The sequence below is a fragment of the Filicampus tigris genome, chromosome 1, assembly GCF_054856515.1.
Source record: "Filicampus tigris isolate MCC_2025a chromosome 1, RoL_Ftig_1.0, whole genome shotgun sequence".
NCBI classification, from domain to species: Eukaryota; Metazoa; Chordata; class Actinopteri; order Syngnathiformes; family Syngnathidae; genus Filicampus; species Filicampus tigris.
The window spans coordinates 15150918-15171617 of record NC_141217.1 but is presented as its reverse complement, the minus strand read 5'-3'; the positions used below and the strand labels follow the sequence as shown (position 1 = coordinate 15171617).

At 40.3% G+C, this 20700-nt stretch overlaps 1 protein-coding gene across 6 annotated transcripts in view; it reads left to right on the top strand.

The window, feature by feature from the left end:
- The window catches only part of LOC147152966 (ERC protein 2-like), a 133828-nt gene that overhangs the window by 87552 nt on the left and 25576 nt on the right, over positions 1-20700 (top strand). For all 6 annotated transcript variants that reach the window (XR_015089757.1, XM_086052970.1, XM_086052695.1 and 3 more), the window contains 3 exons: positions 1349-1496; positions 5955-6116; positions 8063-8121. Coding sequence is in view for 5 of the 6 variants with exons in the window: in XM_086052970.1 (XP_085909096.1) it covers positions 1349-1496; positions 5955-6116; positions 8063-8089 (337 nt within the window). In the remaining variant the exon portion in view is untranslated. The remainder of the gene's footprint in view (positions 1-1348; positions 1497-5954; positions 6117-8062; positions 8122-20700) is intronic.

Below are 20700 nucleotides of genomic sequence, written 5' to 3'. Positions count from 1 at the left end.
TCACATTCCTCAACTGATGTTCTTCTATTTGTTCAAATGTAATAAAACAGCTCTTGATTACTGTAATTAAACAAGCCAGTGTCCCTCCGGAATCTTAATAAAAGATCAGTTTATCTTAAATGTTTTCCTTATCATTAGCTACTTACACACTGGCCAGGTAAATTGGCCTTCTTCCGCTGTGTAGGGTACAGATGCATAGTGGGCTTTTGAAGTAATTGCTGCCTGTAAGAAAATTCTCACAAAAGGCTAACTGCAGAGGCTCCTCTGTGACGAAAGCAACTGTTGTTGTTGAGCTGCCATAGGCTAACATCTAATTATCTCGTTTCACCAAGCAGTTGATGTGTAAGCGCGCACACATAATATCCGGCTTCAGTGAAATTGTCAGAAAGGCACAGGCAAACACTTTTTATTTAAACTGGGAATCTGATGTGACAGCCTTAATTTATCTTCATATATGTTACCGTACCTTGTTTTAGCTTACCTTATCAGTCTTATTTGCAAAAGTGTCTCAAAGGGCTTCACAATACCCGAGTTTACAATGATCAATGACATTCCCTTGTCTGAATAATGAAACCAGGCAAGGAAAAACAGCCCAAAAAAAAACATTTTTGGGGGAAAAAAAGGAAGAAACCTTGTCTGCACGAAGCAAGGTTCATAAAGGCGTGCTTGGTTGACTTTTTTGTGGAACAACAAGCACTTGAGTGTCCTGACCGCAACCCCATCAAACAGAGATTGTGAGACAGCCTCTTTCATCCAAGATCATTGTCCTCTAACCTCACCAATTCCCACAGGCACACTAAAATCATAAAGGTCTTCCTAGAATAGTGGAATGGTAAGAACGGGAAGTTTGAAAGAGGTGACCAAGTCCATGTTTTTGTCGATCGTTATTGACACATGCGTTTACATAAGTGTGCCTAAATGGTGTTTGTCACTGGTGGATTTACAAAATCCAGTTCATTCTATGGGATAGATCTGTTGGGGTCTGTGATAGGATAGTGGGAGTAGAGTTGAATGCAGTCTGTGTATGTAGTCTGTGTATGATAATGCTTGCTTACTTGCTCTGCACCTGTAGACACTTACAGTATTTGTACAAACTAGCGGGAGTCAGCAGTGACACAGGAAAGATGTCATTGCCCCCTCAGGCTACTCTATTAGGCTTCATTACACCATGACGTGAACATGAGTCACACTCTGATACCAGAGCACTTAGCAGACCACTTGAAAGATATCTCTGGAATAAAGATATGGAAAGATCTATGTGACGTCTGCGATAGCTGTGTACCTCGTGTCACCGCTTAAATAAATATTCTAAGGCCAAATATTTACTGAACTATTTTCACTTCCTCAGGCAGCAAGCGTTACTGGCAGCTATCAGTGAGAAGGATGCTAACATAGCCCTGCTGGAGTTGTCTCCCTCGAAGCGCAGGAAAGCCCAAGAGGAGGTGATGGCCCTGAAGCGGGAAAAAGATCGGCTCATGCACCAACTCAAACAGCAGGTACAACCAGCACACAACCTACCAAGCTATAAAAAATGTGGCAGACATGCAGCCATTGTGGTCTAAATGGGTGACTGGCATGTGATTGATGTGGAGCCTCGCCTTGTGGTCACAATTTAGGACATTGTGGCTTTGTAAATCAAAGCGGAACGACAAATTCAAACCTGCTGCAGATCGCCAGGCCATGCCTGCAAAGCAGCCTCACGGGCAAACTTTGTACTTTCAAACCAAGAACAGGCAGAAGTTAATAATTTCTTGTAAACAGAATTGGCTCCTCCGCCTCAAACCACATTTTTGTGCTCAGTCATCGCATGACAAACCAAGAAGGGGCTGTGGTTCTACGTTCAGGCAAAAGGCAAAATGATCACTTAAGTTGATATGGCAATAGTGTTTTTACAATTACTTCTATGTAATGCAGACCTACATTTGACCAGAGCTGGGCATTTTACTAAAAATGTGCGGTCCGTTTATCGCCTTCCGGCTATAGCCAGGGTACCCTTCCGCCGTCCGTTTATCTGCCATTTTGTCCGGCTGGAAAAAATAGTACCCGCCTTTGGGCCAGTCCGCCTATGATTTTAAACAGGCTTCCGTTAGCGTTTTCGACTGCAAACTGTGACCAACTACCGCTAAATTTTGATCCGTCTATCCATCTAAGCCCCCCCCCCTAAAAAAACCCCACTTAATATTCAAACAGATAGTGCACTGTTATGCGTTTTTTTGTGTGGTTCTACATCATTCTGCCCAAAGAGCTTTACAAAGCCTCACGAGTAACGAATACGTCCTTCATATGTGGACGGTCGTAGTGTCTGGAGTTCTTTCTGTAAGTTGCATAGCAGCACTGTTTACTCGGCATGTTTCTTTCGGAGATAAACGGGCAGAATACAAGCAGCGCTAACAAGAGTCGTATGCGAGCATGCATTTATTATTGTCAAGAGACTACGGTGTGACCCTGATGTCATGCGGCACGTTATTAGGACCCATTAGCTCACCAAAAACATGCCTGATGTAAAATACACGAATAAAGAAGCAAATTTACCTGTATCAAACGAAACAATATTCATCAATGTCAGGTTCTAGACGATTCCATAGATGGGCGAAAATCCACTTCCGCTTTTGCTTAATCCTTCTTTTTTAAAAAAAATTCCCCGTTTATCGCCGACGAAATGGGTGTCCGTCATAGTCGGATAAACAGACCGGTCCGTCGGCTAGGCGGAATGCCCCGCTCTGCATTTGACTCATGGGTGAATCATTAGCAGAGCGTCCTGTCTGATAGCTTCTGGTGTAACAGATGTTAAATGTCATCACTTATTTCCCGGATTGACCTTTTTTGTTCAGTACACCCAATGCCAGCCGAGGTATGTGGTTTATTAGGTTCTCGTCAAACCACATGGCTGATGGAACCAAAATGAACACTAACAATAATGATCCAACAGCAGGGAGTGGGCCTGTGTCCTGAAACAGAGGGGTTTCTGGGAAACATGGTGCATTTTAAAGTCAAAAGATGTAGTGGTAAACATGTACCCACCTACATGTTTGTTTCTGCCTCGTAAACAATTCCCAGGCACTGCACTAAAGGGATTTCAGGGAAATCTCATTACCTGTTTATCACCATTGCATTCATCATGTTTTCCTGTTGGATAACCAGAGGTTACAGTTATATCTTATGATGAAATCGGGCCGTATTTGCAACAATGTGATCTGCAATAAAGGGTGGTTAATTGTGTAGTTCTGACGGAGTCATGGGATATATTTATAAATAGATCCTTGGAAATATCACATCTAAGCTTAGGGATTTACCAAGTCATTCTATGACCGCCTAGCACCAGAGCCCTTTAAGCATGGAACTAAATGTATTCATGTTATGGAGGCTGTAGAGTAAGTACTTCCGAAGAGTGGTTCTTCTAGTGCTGGTTCCTTTCATGAGTTCTCAGGAAATCTCCCAACACGACACACACCTTTGGCTGCCGTCGTTGCGCCCACAGAGATTTGTGAAGGGTAAGTTGCTCGTCTCAGATCATCAATAGCCACCGGTAGAAAGAAACTGACCAGGAAATGCCAAAGAATTATGGGACTCTGAGGAGAAAAGGATCTGGTGAAGCAGATAGATTTACAGATAGCTGTGCCCTGTCTGACCTCTCCATCAACCACTTTCGGCGTGTCGTGCGTGCATGTGTGTGCGTGCGTGCCTGTGTGAGCATGCAGTCTGCTTTCTGAGACATCCAGTTACCCTTTGAGGTTCAAAGACTCACACTAAGTCACACACACACACAGAAAGTGTAATGTTTAGACTTCCTCGGGAGACTCAGAACAAATACGCGTCCCCTTGCGGGATTTCTCGCTGCGACCTAGTGAAAGATGGCCAAGCATTAGTGATTCTTTAAAGCTGAGAAATGATACATTTGTACTCATACTCACATCCACCTTTTACGTCTGAGGGACCGAAGCATCCATCCCCCACATAATGCATCCCTCCACTGTGGAAAGATGAATTTTACGTTTTCAGAGTTGCGCCATGGGACGGAACCAGTGTAATACAATCGGTCTGCTTGAAGCAGGGTCACTGTGTCTTAATGACTGGGAAAAATGTGTAATGTTGGGCCGGAATGCATACTCATACATATGCCTACAAACAGACCTCATTAAAGAAATGGAAAAAAAGCACTGTTCGAGACTTTTTCAAGACTTTCCTCAACTATGTAGTTCGTCTCATGTCCGTTCATGTATCAATGTGTTAATGTCGTTGTGTACTAATCAGGTTAATCTTGAGATTTAGGAAGGGCTTGACCCAAGCTTTGGGTGCAGCTGTGGGCTGAGCAGTGATATGTTTACACCAACAGCTGCACTCTGGTACACATGCAGAGACACATACAGTATATCCAAACAGTTGGGAAATCTGGTGTGGTAACACATATCAGTGTTTTCAGGGGGTATCGCTAACAATGATGTTTTTTTGTTTTTTTTAATCCAAAACTCTGCTTAGGTCTGCCCAGCCAGTTGTGCCACCTGGATCTGTTTCAGATGACTCAATTCATCTAGAGGCTTGGCTGTATTTCTGCTCCCATCTGTTGCAAAATATTGTGCAAAACAAACAGGTTTTTAGTTTTGACTGAAAGTAGTAATTCCTGAATTGATTACTTGTTGAAAGTTGGGACTGGTAGAGCACCGACAGGTAATGTGTAGTGTTTTCAATGCAGCATCAATCGGATTCTTCCTTTGAAAGTAATAATCACTTGGAATGTGTGAACAGTGATGGAACAACCAAATCAGACATAGCAGGCCAATGGAAGGACGGTTCGGCCTTGATGGGGGCACCTTCCACTTCTGTAATATTTTTCTTTGCAAGGACACAGACAGCTAGTTCAGCATAAGCATCAAATATTTTTGGAAGGCCTTGTGTTTTTACCTCTGTATGGTGTGCGATATGTAATTTTCCCTGTCTCAACGACAGGTGTCCGTTGTGTAACTCTTGCCCCACCCAGTCACACCCGGGAGTGTCAATATGTGAAGTCAGGAAGGACAGCCCATTTCAGCGTAGTCTTTAACCAGGTCCTGGTGTCCCTCTGAGCCCTCGTACCCCTCATCCTATTTCCCCTGACCATGGTGTTGAAGTTTTTCCCTTATCTAAGTAGCTTTCCTCCATTTGAATGGCTAAGCTCTTTAATATGAGCCACATCCTCTCTTGTGATCTTGCTTGCCTCATTTCCTCAGTCATTAGGCACTCACTGCTTATCTCAGCAGCCGTGTCCCCAGGCTGTATCTACCTTGTATCTGTGGCCTCTTCATTTAAGGCTGACCCTCATTCAAACAAATGTCACACCATTTTGAATAACATGCGTGCACATATCTTTCCCTCGAATGCTCTTCAGCTTCAACACGATTGCACCTACAGGTCTGAACTCCACCCTCAGGAAAAGTATTTTCAGCGGAGAAAATATATAACTGAACCTGTCAATATATCTGCACCCACTCCATCTATGTCTATCTCTTAGACAGCTGGCTTCACACAAGTCAGCCTTATGTCCGTCAGTGCAGGCTGTTATCTCTCTTCAGTGCAGAAATGTTAGTAGAAAGACAGCCTATTTCGCATAAACATTTTCTTACACAAACATAGAAAGAATGCCATTTTGGGGGCATTTAGAATGACAGATATTGGAGCATATTTGTGGTCTATGGAATCTAAAATGCAAGTGTGAGAACGTCGGCAGCCTCAGGCTTCGTTTACTAACCTTCCTTACTGCCATTTTTCTTATCCTTTTAAGTGGTACTCTGCGAAATGGATCATATTTGACAGACTTATGGTGTTTCCATCAGACACTCCGACTTAGCCAATATATCACCTGTCAAGTGTTGTCAGCGCTGCTGCTTTTAACATCTTTGATGGCTTTCAACATGTTGTACCCTGAGAAGGGCCATCAGCATCCTAATAACCAAAATGTTTTGTTTTCTCAATTTTGGCAGACTCAGAACAGAATGAAGATGATGGCCGATAACTATGAGGAAGATCGCATCCACCCTCAACATCATCCTCACCATTCTGTCCACTTGCACTCTGCAAATATGCATCACAGAAGCCTCCCAAGAGGACCCCCACATGCCAATCACAGATCCCCTATGGACCAGGTCAGTTTGAATGTCCGCATCAGCCCATCAGTGTCAAGTTTGCTACCACAAAACGACAGGTGATGGTCTTAAACATTTTCGTTTATCATTCACAAGAACGCCATTTCTCCATTTATGCTTCTTTCACTCAAAGTCGATACTCCCAGCTAAGTCACAGAAGACAAATTTGGGATTTGTATGTGAAATTAGTTGAAGTCATGAATCTCTCTGATGACCAATTATTCTCTGTGAGGTTGTTAGGCCTGAGGCAAGACTTGGTGCGTCTGTTTGAAGATCACGCTGTATTTCATATCAACACGACAGGATTCAACACTTGAGTGTTTGCATAACTTTGCTCGTTTATGTGAAAACAAACTATAACATTTTCTTGCCAGAAAAAAATGACATTTTCATATGTATCGCAGCTGTCCTGTGAAAAACATGGTTTAAGTGTTTTTCACACAACAGCGAAGATACATTTTCAATCATTCCGCTTTTGATTTTGTATGGAATTAGATGATACAATATGATTGAATAATGCAGTTGAATATCACAAAGCCGTAAGGGACAGTATACAGTGCAATGAATGCATATACTTTCTTTTTACAGTAGTCTTGTAGTCATTGTCTTCTATTCCCAAGCCACGGTCACACAGTCTGTTGTTTAGGCAAGTTGTTACTGTCTAGGACTTCCGCTTGTGTAAAGCGCACACACTTTAAAAACAACAGAATGTCTTGACAGAGGTCAGCCTATAACCACATGGCTTTTCCTCATATCTGCTCTTTCACCCCAAGGTTAGGACAAAGCCCCAAAGGAGTGACTGTGTGTGTGTGGGTGTGTGTGTGTGGGGGGGGGGGGGGTGCGTGTGGGCGTGCGTGTGCGTGCGTTTGCGTGTGTAGTGCTGATGGGGTATGTCAGGTCACACAGTCTGAATGTCACAGAAGTCCCCGCACTGAGACTGTTTTCCCTCCAAACACAAGACTCCACACCTCCTTTTATTTCTCGCTTTCATCTAGATGATAAATGACTCTGTTTGTTTTTCCTCAACATGGTCTTCCACTCTTCCCCTCATTCTTTTTTTTCTTCCCACCCTCGATTTCTGGAGTGGTTTAGCTTTTTTTATTTATTGATTAGTTCACAAGGGGTCTCACATGTCTAGCATCTAGTCGAGGTTACACAACACAGTTGTAAAATAAAAAACTGATACAAAATTGTTTTGGCTCCTCTTTTTTTGTGAGTGACAACGCAAAATTGTGTCTCAGATTGTTTTCTGTTAGTGCAATCAAGTCGTCAATGTGCCTGTACCTACATTACAGTGTCATTTGTCAAGGTACAGGTGAAATATAATTGATGGAGACAAGCAGTGGAAGTGCATTTATCCTCTTGAGATATAACCCAGCTCTGTGGCTCAGCACGAAGTGTGTGCGCTTTGACAGGCGTATTGGTGGTGTCCATGTTGTTCTCATTTAGCTATGCCAGCTCCGCTGCCAGACACTTGGCAGCAGGCCCTTGAAGGAAATAGAAAACATTCTTAAAGTGGTTATCAAAATATGAATTGTACAACCCTTTCTTTTAGGTTGTTGCTTGTTGTTGGTTGTGTTAGGCCCTAACATGTTGCTTTCTTTAGATCTGTGAGAAATTGCACATGGCACTCTTGATTGTTTGCATGCGAGACTGTGTCTGTCTGTGCGTTTAACCTGCCAGAATGAGTACTTATAGGTCTGGTTCTGTTTAGAGGGTATGTCACAGCCAGTTGCTGCATGCTAACATTTAGCATCTTGGCTAGCTAGCACGTTGCATACAAAGGCAATTTTACCCAGTTGCAGCCCAGTAAGCTTACCAAGCTTGTCAGAAACACTCCACACAAGAAATGTCACAATATGCACTAGAGGCTTAAAAAATGTTTTGAGTTTTCACATGGTAAAACGGTTTACTGACAATGATGTATCTCCCCTGTTTCTACCCAGGAGGATGAAGAGGGCATTTGGGCATGATTTGGTGCCATCGTTGGAACGTTGTGTACAAAGTGAGTGCCCAAACTTGTATATCCTATACAGATGCATTCATGACCATCTACACAATAGCCTACAGTAAGATAGTGTGATCACTGGCTGGCAACGTTGGTTTGACCACAGCAACCACACCATTACCCAACTCTGACAAAGGGAGTATAACAGCACCTTTCCCATTGCTTATGAATTTCCGTTAAGTAAAGACCATTCTGGGATTTATGCCCACCTTTATGGCGAAGGTATGTACATGTGCTGGTTCTTGAAAGTGCTTTGTGCATGGTTATATAAGCAACTGTGTGCTATTAGATCTAAATGCACTAAGCAGCCTGATGTGGGTGTGCCAGAGTCCAGTGGTGATAAAAACGACACAGTGACACAAACCAGAGATGGACAAATCAGTTTCCTCCAAGTCTTGCCTTTTTTCAGCCGTAGTAAAATTTTACCTTGCTACCCCACCCTGTTGTGTTTCCGTGTGTGGGGTAGTTAATTACAATACAACACTGAACAGTCATGATGTCTTTTAAGACCGCAAGCTGAAAAAGTATAAAGTGAAGAATGCAGAGTCATAAAGTGCAATTCCTGTTGTGGGAGTTTTATATCGAAGCACCCCCATGGACTCAAGATGCCTTTTCGACACAGACGTGCTAAAAGCGGCCTGTGCTTTGGTTTGCTTGGCACTAATACATATGTTTAAAACCAAAAGTCAGGCGGAAAGGAACATGGATGAAGCGATACAAGGCTGAGGGGGCCTGAGAAGAAGGGTGCCCATGTTTTTATGTGGCAAGTGAAGCGAATAGAAGGCGGCTCCGAATACTCATAGTTTCCAATGAATGTCATTAATTACCACCAATAATCCACAGGTGGACCATCACAAGCGGATTGTCTTTCTAACCTCAGTGACTTAGTCATTATGCACTTTGCCCTGATGGTGCTTTAGGGATTACAAGTCTGTTAGTGTGTTGGAGAAAATGGTTTGTCTTTCCACAGTGTAGCCATGATAGGTTTAGTTGAGTGTGTATTTGTGCACAAGAGCATTACCCAGCACGACGTACAGTACCCGAGCAGCCTACATAGCCTGTAATGTAGTCCATGTGTGCCGCAAAGGCACGCAGTGTCAAGATCCACCGTCATGAACGACCACACTGCTCCAATTCTCCCTCTTTCCATCTCTCCATCTTTTTTCCATCCTTTTCTTTCCACCTCCAGTTTTTCCTTCAGCAGCCCTCTAATATAGGCTGTATTCCTTCAAGGTAAACGTAGGACTCTGAGTCTTGGCTTAGCCTGCTGCTACGGTATCTTGAATCAGATATGCTAGTGGTGTGTGTGTGTGTGTGCATTAACGTGTGTGTGTTGGTTCTTCTTATCCCAATCTAATACAATAAGCCAGGCACATTAGCCTTTAGCGCAGAATGGTGTTGTGGCTAGCAATATCAGCGCAGTTCATCTATCCACTGCTGTTGTTCTGGCAGTGTGCAATGCGAGCACAGCTAACGTGCGTTAGCCACCCTTTATGGAAGAACAGATGGGAGCTATTTAGTGGTGTGTAGCTACAGCGCAATAAGGCCAGACCTAATCCCCATATCCTGTCCCTGAGTGAGCCCTCCCTAATATGAACAAACAGAGATGACAGCATAGATAGCCAAATAGACAGAGAAATAGTCAGGGTTCTGTGTGTCTGTGCGGACATCGCAGTCTGGGCTGCAGGCATTCAGGCTTTCTTTGACAGACGTTCCCTTGACTCCAAGTGTGAGGCCACCCTTTGTAGTCCACACAAAGTGAACTTTGACATCGGCAAAGTTGTTTTGAGCATCCAGGTATAGATGTGGATGTTTGTTGGAGCACTGGAGGCTGATTGGCTCGTTGGTATGTATGTATGCCCGCTGGTGATTACGGAGGTTTTGTTTACCCACTCGGCCTCCAAGACACCCCCTACTCTAATGAAATAAGAATGCCCTTTTGGGCGGAGAGCACACTAGAGGAGGCGGTGGAGGAAAAAGTAAAGGAGAACTTGGGGCCAAAAAGTGAAGCAGTGTGGGGGGGGGAGAAGTTCCCTGGAAACATTGTGCTTTTATCCCACCATGAAGTTGTTTGTACTGAATGGAGAGAAAAGAAGCTGAGAGGCTTTTCTAGTGGGGACGGGTTTGTTCTGGCTAAAACAAGTCAGAAAGTTTGCCCATGCTGTTTTTTTACTGAATGCAGCATTTGTTTGTCCACATGTTGTATATCTTTGATTATTCAACGCGTGTGTGCGTGCAAAGGAGGCCACAAAGTGCATTCATTGTGAAAGGGACTGTCAGTGCTGTTTAATATTCTGGAATGCACTTTAGTTGGTGTCAAGGAAATTGTTTTGCTTGCTTTAAGCCTGAATCTGATTGGCTCGACCCAAGGCCAAGGGCTCCTGTTTAGCGAAACCGGCCTGAAACTCTGCGAAACCAGTCACTAGACACAAGAAAAAGTCACATTATTCTTTCTTGGTTTACAATGGAGTGGTGGATTGTGCCTTGAAAGACAGAAATTGCTTGTATGGTTATTATTGATATGTTTGGCAAGATGATTGAGCATACCTGTTCTCAATTCCACCAAGTGGTCAGTGTCTTTTTCACTTCAAACATGAACAGTCAGTTTTGCACATGGCAGTGCTGCTATGCTGAAGATGGCATGTGGTTATATTGTATATAGCATGAAAATGTTTGGTGGTCAAATAAATGCTGGATGCTTCACAGCCCTGGATAGTTCCAATCCCTTCTGTGACCACAAGTATAAATATGAGTGACATTTTTAACAGAATAGCATATTTGTAAGACCATTGCTCCTTTTGTGTTTCCAAGAATTACTCTTGAGTTATCTCAACCATGACAATCGGTCACACAGCCTGAAATGTAAGTAATAACTTAAATCCAAGCCTCAGTGTTATGTAATACTAACCAAGTTTAGCACATATTTCTAAAGAAAAAAAAATGTTTAGAGGGCAATGTACTATGACACAATTTGAAGTATCAGTCACGTTCATTTTCGATCACATGGAAAGGATAACAGGTTCTATGATCAGCTGTCAAAAGGCCGCCAGCCAGGGACATCCTTATTTCAGTCTGAAGTTGACATTTCAACTGATAAGTGCCCTCTGATCAGTTCCCTTCTTGAGCCAAGGAAAAGACTGTTTTAATGAAAGTTTTTTTTAAATTACCTTTTTAGCACTTTACACATTCATTTGGGTGCGCGGCTGTGCGCACTTCGGATGCATTTGTGCAGCCGTGCTGGAAAGTATCTCTATGATGGACCAGTGAACCATGGACTGGGGGTCAAACGAGGTGTCTGACCGAAGCCATCCCTCATCCCGCTGTCCACATCATCAGTCTGTGAGGTCAAATGTCGTCCCACCACGTTGAACATGAAGGAGTGAAATTATTAACTCAGCAACACCTGTACACGGACACTGAGTGCTCTAATTGCATGTCGCTGCATCTTTCACCATCACTTCTCAAACTGATGTATAATATTTACATCCTTGTGTCACAGGCATTTTGACTTTTGAAATATGTAAATCTATGATAATTATATATTTTTTAAATATACACATTCTAAGGTCTGGTTAAAAGGAATAATAGAGTAGTCATTGCCTTCGTTCGGGCAGACAGAGGAGAAACTTGTGAAGGAAGGGTTGCTGGAAATCTTACAAGACAGGCAGGTTTACTCCTGTTTTTTTCTGGTTTTCTTGGAGTTCAGTAAAGGAGAGAGTACAGTGGAACCCGAATATATAGTTCGGCAATCTTAAATCCACCTTTTCTTGGATTTTTTTGGGGGGGACCTATCATCCGTTATTCACAGAAAAACACAACTATTCACAATTTCCTATAACATAGCACAAAAACCCAACATTTCTTTTTTTTTTTTCGTGGCAAAATGTTTACAGCATGTGTGATATTTATTGTAGTGTAGCTTATCTTTAATTGACACAACAAAATGTTTGCGGTGGCTGCTTTGTCTCAGTCAGTTTCTTTAAACCAGGAATAAAAACGGCATCCAAACCAGTCCGTAACAGTTTAGCGGAACATCACTAAACCTTGCTACAACCGCCAGTTCCTGTTGTCGAACATCAACAGAGTTTTTGATGTGTGTGTACCGATACTGCACGTGGTGTATTTATGTGCTTAGCTGTAATATGTTTCCTGTCCTGTTTTTTCAAGGATACATCAATGATTTAACATGTTGATAAGCAATTCAAATGCTTTGGGTTTATAGATGTGGTTCATTTAAGTTTGGTTGAACTATTACTTATTAATTCAATCATAATCATTGGTAGGGCTATTATTTAGAGTTAGCTATTTGTGTGTACATATGTATATGTATGTATATATATATATATATATATATATATATATATATATATATATATATATATATATATATAATATGTATCATATCAGACCTGCTTGAAGCTGCCCCAACATCCCACGCAAAATTTGATAGGAATAAACTGTTTTGTTTGTGCTGGGTTTATATATATATATATATATATATATATATATATATATATATATATAACCACCACAAATAGCAGGAAACCACAGTACAGTATGTTCAGACACCTGATGTGTGAACATGTTGTGGTTGTTTGCCTGAGTAAGCACCTCGGCTCCACCCACAACACACTCATTACACACATTGCGACACGACCGCATGCAATACCTGCAATTATGCAAGGAGGGAGTGATTTATCACTCCTCTGTTATTAATATCCATTTTGCATTCTTGTGCTCTTGAGATTGGATCTGTGCATGCTTGTGTGGGTCATCGCGAGCGGGAGGATGAACCAACCTCTTCCATATCCATCCATCCATTCATTATCTATACCGCTTGTCCCCACAAGGGTCGCTTCAGAAAACAAGTGAGCTGTGATTGGTCATTATCTGAGCCCTGAGGGTGTGTGATGTCATTTTCAGTCGACAGAAGTGACGAAATGGCCGCCCACTGAGATGGCTAAAAATGGGTGGATTTTGCTGTTTAACTCATATTTCATATTAATCAGAATGACTTATCTCAACCAGTGGGTATGCATAGAACATATTCTTGAAAAAATATGTTTGGGTTGACTTCCACTTTAAGTCTGTAATTGTCAAGTGGACTCACAAGCAGTCACCATGTCAACAAAACGTCGGTTGAGTTCATTCCGGAAGTCATGCTCACAATTCACACAAAGGCTCAAGGCACCAAGGAGTATGGTGGATAATATTTGCGGGTGTTTTTTTGGCACTGAGTACAACCTTGGTGATATCCAATATTGATTGTTGTTGTTTGGATTTTGTGCTATGCTGTGCATATTTGTATGTGTGTGCGTGTGTGAAAGAAAGGTCAAGAAAGAGAAGTATAAAAACAAATCCTGACCGGATTACATGTGTTTTTTGTGAGTTTATGGAGATGGCAGCACACAAAAGTCATTCCCTGAGGAAATCCTCGCACCTGTGGAGGAACTCCAAGGAAGCCGGCCTTTATGTGTGTGGGTGTGTATGTGCATGCGCATGCATGTGTGCTTGGTGGGATGTCAGAAAAAAACAAATGTGCAATGTGCAAAAGAGAATGCTCAGTGGGATGGCATGAGGGTCAGATGGATTATATCCCAAACAGAAACGTAATCTACAAAAGGATGACTGATTGAGGGAGGGAACGGGATTTAGAAGCAGAAGAAAATGAAAAAAGAATCACTGCCCATGGATTTATTTTCCACAGACATCCTTTGCTTGCGTCACTCGCCGGTCTTCACCAACACATGCAAGTAAAAAGCATTAAAAAATACTACACAGCTTCACATCTCGCCTAAGGCCCGCCGCACACAGAGCAACGCAGCTGAACACGACTGAACTGGACAATCACACACACATACACGCACACACACGCAAATGTGTGATTGTCAAGTATTGCCTCTGTAGTTATATTACAATAATATAATAAAAGACTCAACTGGCGAGAAATAAAGGAAAGAAACTCTCAACACTTCACTTTATTAGCCGTAGATGCATTTAATATTATAAAAACAAATGTCAATTTAGGGAATATCCAACTTCTTTCATTGGCTAGAAGAATTATAGATATGAAATAGTCTAACTTCTGTGTTTCTTTGTGGGGTAGACGAGGCTGATAGACTGATATAATAGAAATTGTAAGGAAAATGGGAAAGAAAAGATCAACTGACATTGTCAAACCCTTGATATTTGTCATTTCAAATTTCAAAATGGAGTTTTTCCTGAAGATGAAATTTCACAATTCTCAAAAAAACCAAAAATATTGTGAGTGAGAACCACTATGGATTTAGAGAAAATAGGACTACTGCAAATGCAGTGATGCAAATGGTAGAGGGTGTTGCAAATTCAAATGAAAATAATGACTATTCTATTGGTTTGTATCTCGATCTACAGACCGCGTTTGATACAATGGATCACAGACAATTACTTGAGAAATAGGAGACGTATGGGATAAGGCTGTTGCCAATACATAGCTAGAAAGCCATTTAGGAAATAGACAGCAATGTGTAAAAATAAATAATATTATGTTAGACAGAGTTAAGGAGGATTGCCCGTGGAGTACCACAAGGGTCATTGATTGGTCCAAAACTATCTATCTTATACATTAATGAGAATTGCAGAGTTTTTTTACATATATAATTTTTCTAGATGACACATATTTGCTTTGTACTGGTAAACATTTAAAAGTTAGAAGAGCGTTAGAAATTCTTAAGTTGTGATGTACACAAATTGTGTCTTAATATCAAGAAAACCAAATGTATGTTTTGGGGAATCAGAAAAAAATAAAAAGTGATATTATTATAAAAAATTGTAATTTCAGCATTGAACCAGTTTTTGAACAAAATTCCTTAGAGTTATGAAAGATGATGAATGAACATGGAAACAACATATCAAGTACATTACAGGCAAAACTTCTAAAACAATGGCAATAATATATGAGTTTGGGATTATTTTAAATCATAAAGCCTTACATGTGATTTATTATTCCTTGATTTTTCCCTGTTCGTCCTATTGTGTAGAGTTGTGGGGATCTCCCCACAAAACTACAATAAATACAATTGTGGTTTTGCAGAAGAGAGAAATATGTATTATTAAGACTTATTATTATGCTCATACAGACCCACTTTTATTAAATCAAATATAATGAAGTTAAAAGACTTATACTATTATAAAACCATGCAAATAATTTTTAGAGCAAAAACAAAATCTCTTCTTTTATGTGGACTTTTTTTTTTTTTTAAAGGAAAGTTCATTTGAAACAACATGGTGATACATGGTGGTAACACTGCCCATCTTACCTACTTTATATTTCTGAATATAAAAAAATATATATTTATCATCAAATTGACTGCAGAGGAAGGAATGCATCAGGAAAACAGAATAGAAATGGTTTCAATGTGTAATTTTTGAAAGAATATGCCTATGGCAATATGGGAATTGTATTTCCCTGTTCTACAAATATTACAACTGCTATTGGGATCACCTAATAGAATTGAAGAGGAAAGTGATCAAAAATGCCTCACGAATGCGTTCACAGCTTCTTGGACTGCCACTCAACATTCGAGCCGGTCCACTCATTAGCCCCCATATAACAGTGGGTTGCAGTTTATGTGTCGTGCTAGCCCAACACTTTCGCAAGGTCGTCCGCATGTAGGAAGCTTGGAAAAAGTTAAAGTGCTGCAAGACCATTTGTCATAATGAAAACACCTCCTGTATAATGGATCTCTCATTATTTATGATATTCTTCTCTTTTTCAAAAGGCTCTAATGTGGTGTCGGTGAGCTTTTCCAAGAAAATCTTTGATGAATTTGAACTTAAAAAATCAAAAGTAAGCCACAGGCCTTCTGTTGCAGGGTTCACATATGACAAGTGTTGTAAAACGTTTCACACTTTATTTTACTGACACTCAGGAATGTTTTTTTTGTTGTTGTTTATCATTTATTTGACCAAATTTTAAATCTTAATGACCAAATTTCTTCAAATATCAAAAATGACCACCACTATTTGACATTTATTCATTTATCATCGCCATCATCATTTTAAAGCGTTACTTTTTATCCTGATGAGTCCGTCACATAGTTAACTTTTCCACAACAACCAAATACAGTAAATATAAAAAATATGCACAACCCTGTTCAAATGGCCATTTTTTTTAAGATCTCAAAAAAGAGAGAAAGATAAATAAATCATTTGAAAACGTTTTTTTCCACCATTAATGTGACATGCAACCAATACATACCAATTGAAAACATTCTTTCCTTTACAAAAGGCAGTTTTCTTCTTGACTCAATCTTTTTTTTAATTTTTTTTTTTTAAATATATTTACTGTGGCTGAATTAGATTTACCTGCAGTGTGCACGATGTTAGCTTTAGCACCTTCAATGACTGATGATAAATCTTGGGCATAGGCTCCATCTTCCCACCAACCCTGAGCGCTGTTACAAACCAATTGATTTTGCACTACTTTGTGAGTCAAAGCTAAGGGAAGACTAAATAGAGACTTCAAATGTTTGATGTAAAAAGACTCCATGAACCGTGGTTCCGACGCTATATCACAGCTTTGGTGCGTACCTCCAGGGTGTAATGTCAAAAGTAGATTGGAATGTTCAGATTAGAACGGATTCTAGTTCTTTCTTCTGCCTGCTTGTTCATCCCCAAGCTTCCACATGTTTTAAGGTTACTTTAAATCAGTGAACTTCTGCAGCTGAATCAGAGTTTTACTCTGTTTGCTTTCTTCACTCAATTGCTATTACATAGCTTAGGGCAGGGGTGCCCATTACGTCGATTGTGATCGACCGGTTGATCGCAATGGCGTTGTGGCTAGATCGCCAGCCTATCATCCGTCCTCACTACTGTATTGGTACCTTCACACCAACTGCTTTGGGAACGTTTTTGGTGGCGCATTTGAATTGGGGTCAATGTAGTTAGCGCGGGCGGTTGCGTGCGGGGTGGCGCGAATGATGCGTTTGGAGCGGTGGGACGCGGAGCGAAGCACAGAGAATCCGCCCATTCGCTCCATTTGGTGCGTATAAAACTTTTTTGCCATTTCGCCTCGCTGCAGCCAATCAGCAATGGGCATACTACGTCACACACAGCCACACAGAGTCCTGTCACTCGGCGGCTTTTTTTTTTTTTTTCTTGAACTTTACCAAGACAGCAATATTGTTAGCATTAGCATAGTATGCGAAAAAGTTGACTTGTTTCATACGCGCTGAATGGAGCGAATGGGCGGATTGTTGTTGCTGCAAATCCACTTGAGGCTGGCTATCAGCAGCTACTGTCCGGACTATGCGTCCCTGGCTGATTTCATTCAGTGCAAGTCATCAGAGTAAGGTAATTACAAAACATTTTTTGTTGTATTGTGATATATAGGTTGATGCAGTCATGCAAGGTACACCATCATATAAGGTACATGTAAAAATAATTCTCATTATATTTATAAATAATGTGTTTTGCATTTTTAGTAGGTGGTAGATCATTTTGACTCCGTCATGTCATAAGTAGCTCTCAGGCTGAAAAAGTGTGGGCACCCTTGGCTTAGGGCCACCGGCTGTGTGTTTGATATGTCTAAAACAGAACCAGGAATAGTTTTGTCTGTTTTTCTTGGTTGTCTGAGGCATAATTCAATTCATAATTCCATGCAATCCATTATCAACAACAATGTAGGCAAAATAGGCTGTTGTAGTTTGGTCAATGTGTTATATCTCCAAATACTATGTAGAAAATGCAGACAGCCTAAATATGACAGAAGTGGATATGCGATACCTCCGTATCTCGCCGTATGTCTCGGAGGAGCAGAGGTGGGCATGGCAGATTCAAATCTAAGTGCGGTCCTCAATAGGTACCATTGTGCCACAGTTTTCCGCTTAAATTTTCTGAGCAGCCGAGGTCTCGCCTGTCAGAGTGCATCCGCTGCAAATCTTCATCCCTGCAGCTACACTGGATCCACTGCTGGGTGGTCCTCCTCCTCCTCACTCGACTCACGTTAGAACAGCATCATTGTGGCTCTCAGGATTGTCTGTGATGGCCTCGGTCCGTTGCAGCTTGGAGGAAGGAATTCATCATATTTCCTTTTAAAAAAAAAAAAGGACACTGAGTCAATTGTGACTATTAAGATGAGCAAGGGCTTCGTTTTCTCTTTGAAATTGTGAGCTTTTTTTCCCTTGATGGTTTTCATATATCTGAGGTCCCTCTTGATTTTGATGTCCTGTTGTACATTTTCCTTGAGGCTTTGTTGTTCCATGTTTGAACAACAATTCTACAGTAGACGTTAATAACTTTGTATAGTTTTTTTTTTTATTTCAATCGACCAAAGACGGCTGAGATGCTAAAAAAAATATTCGGTAGATTCAATCAACAAAATTGAATTATTACATTTTCCTTGCCAGTTGTAACGCCATCTACTTATTTTCAGACTAAGGTTTATTATCCCTTGGTCAAAATCTTTAATTTCTATTTTTGTGGTATCACTGTTCTATGGCATATGTCTAACTTTACAGATTTTTTAGCAAAGGTCAAATCTGTAAAGTAAAAGGAAGGCTACAGAATTTTTTTTTACCTTCGCTCACATTTACAGTAGCTGAGGGTCAAAATCATGACGCTATAGTCGTTATGTTTTTCTCACATCTTTCGGTTTCTCTCTTGCTGGGCTCTCTAAATTTTGTTTCCTGAAAAAAATCTCTTTCTATCCTGAAAAAAAAAAAAAAACATGGCACCGCCTCGCAAGTCTTTCTCACTTACACATGCAGATGCAGCACTTGTTCTTTCTAACAGAAGCATGAGAGACAGGCAGGTAGTACAGGAATGAAGTTGTAAGAGGCCCGATGTGCTCCCCATCTGATGGGATAGGAATGGAGGACAATGTAAACACTCTGTCACACACATAAACAAGGCCCCACTCAGGTTTCACTGCGCAGTGAGGGAACGCTCAGCCAGTCTTTTACAGAGAAAGTATTTTGGTAATTTGTTTATGTGAGATTCCAGAGACCTAATGTGGGGAATGGCTTTGACGGCATCCCGCTACACCTGAGTCCAATTTCAAGGAGTCTCTCACTGGCAGATTGTAAAGATGGCATACCAGACTTGTCAGCCACAATCTTTCTGTTGCACTCTCCTCTTTCTCCTTTGCTGCCTTTATCCCACTATGAAAGTTGGAATGATGAGGAAGGATTTATTGAGTGCCGATTTACAGTTAACATAGGACATATTGTCGCTGTCCTGTGAAAAACACCTATGTCAATTTTTTTCAATTTTCGCATTTTTCCGTGAATGATGTTTCCGCGTTGCAGAGATCGCATTAACGTGAAAATTTTTTAAAATTCCAAAATTGGACATAAGTGTTTTCCACATGACAGCGATATATATATATATATATATATATATATATATATATATATATATATATATATATATATATATATATATATATATATATATATATGTATATATATATATATGTATATATATATGTATATATATATATATATGTATATATATATGTATATGTATATATATATATATGTATATATATATGTATATATATATATATATGTATATATATATGTATATATATATATATATATATATATGTATATATATATATATATATATATATATATATATATATGTATATATATATATATATATATATATATATATATATATATAATATTATATATGACGTATATTCAGTAATCCCTCATTTTAATCGTTACATTACAATACAATAGAAGAAATCCACAAAGCAGCAAAATATTTGATTTATACATGAGGAATTATAATTTGTTTTAATTAGTGGAATAGGCTATATTAAATTAGCTAACAGTGTTAGTTTTACCATGGATGTGCACTTGTATAAATTGAGCCAGTTTTACTTTGCAATAGGCGCATTGCACTTAAGCTTCTTTAAAGGAGATATCCACACATTTTTTTCAAGAATATGTTCCCAGGAGGCCCACTAGTTGAAACACGGCATTCTGGTTCGTATTGCGTTTATGGAAAATGAGTTAAGCAACAAAATCCACCCCTTTTTAGCCATCTCAGGGGGCGGCCATTTTGTGACTTCTGCTGACTGAAAATGACATCACAACTACTCAGGGCTCAGGTAATGGCCCATCACGGCTCAGCTTCAGAAAACCGGTCAGCCGTGAATTGTCGTTACCTGAGCCCTGAGCAATTGTGATGTCATTTTCAGTCGACAGAAGTGACAAAATGGCCACCGCCAGAAATGGCTAAAAACGAGTGGATTAAGTCTTATTCCACAAACGCAATATTAATCAGAATGCCTTGTTTTAACTAGTGGGCCTGCTGGTAACATATTCATGAAAAAAATATGTTTGGGTTGATTTCCGCTTTAAGAAATCAAATTCAATCATTGCAAACTATTGTGCCACTTTTCACCCAACTAACTGGCTTTTGGTCAAACGCCACTAAAGTGTAAGAAACACACACAAAGGTGTTCATTCTTCTGCTCATCACTCCAACAAAGCACTGTGTGTCTTATTAGTGAGTTGACTGTCTGCTCAACAGTGCAAATGAACTGAGGACCCAAACATGTGTTTATGTTGTTTGAACCTT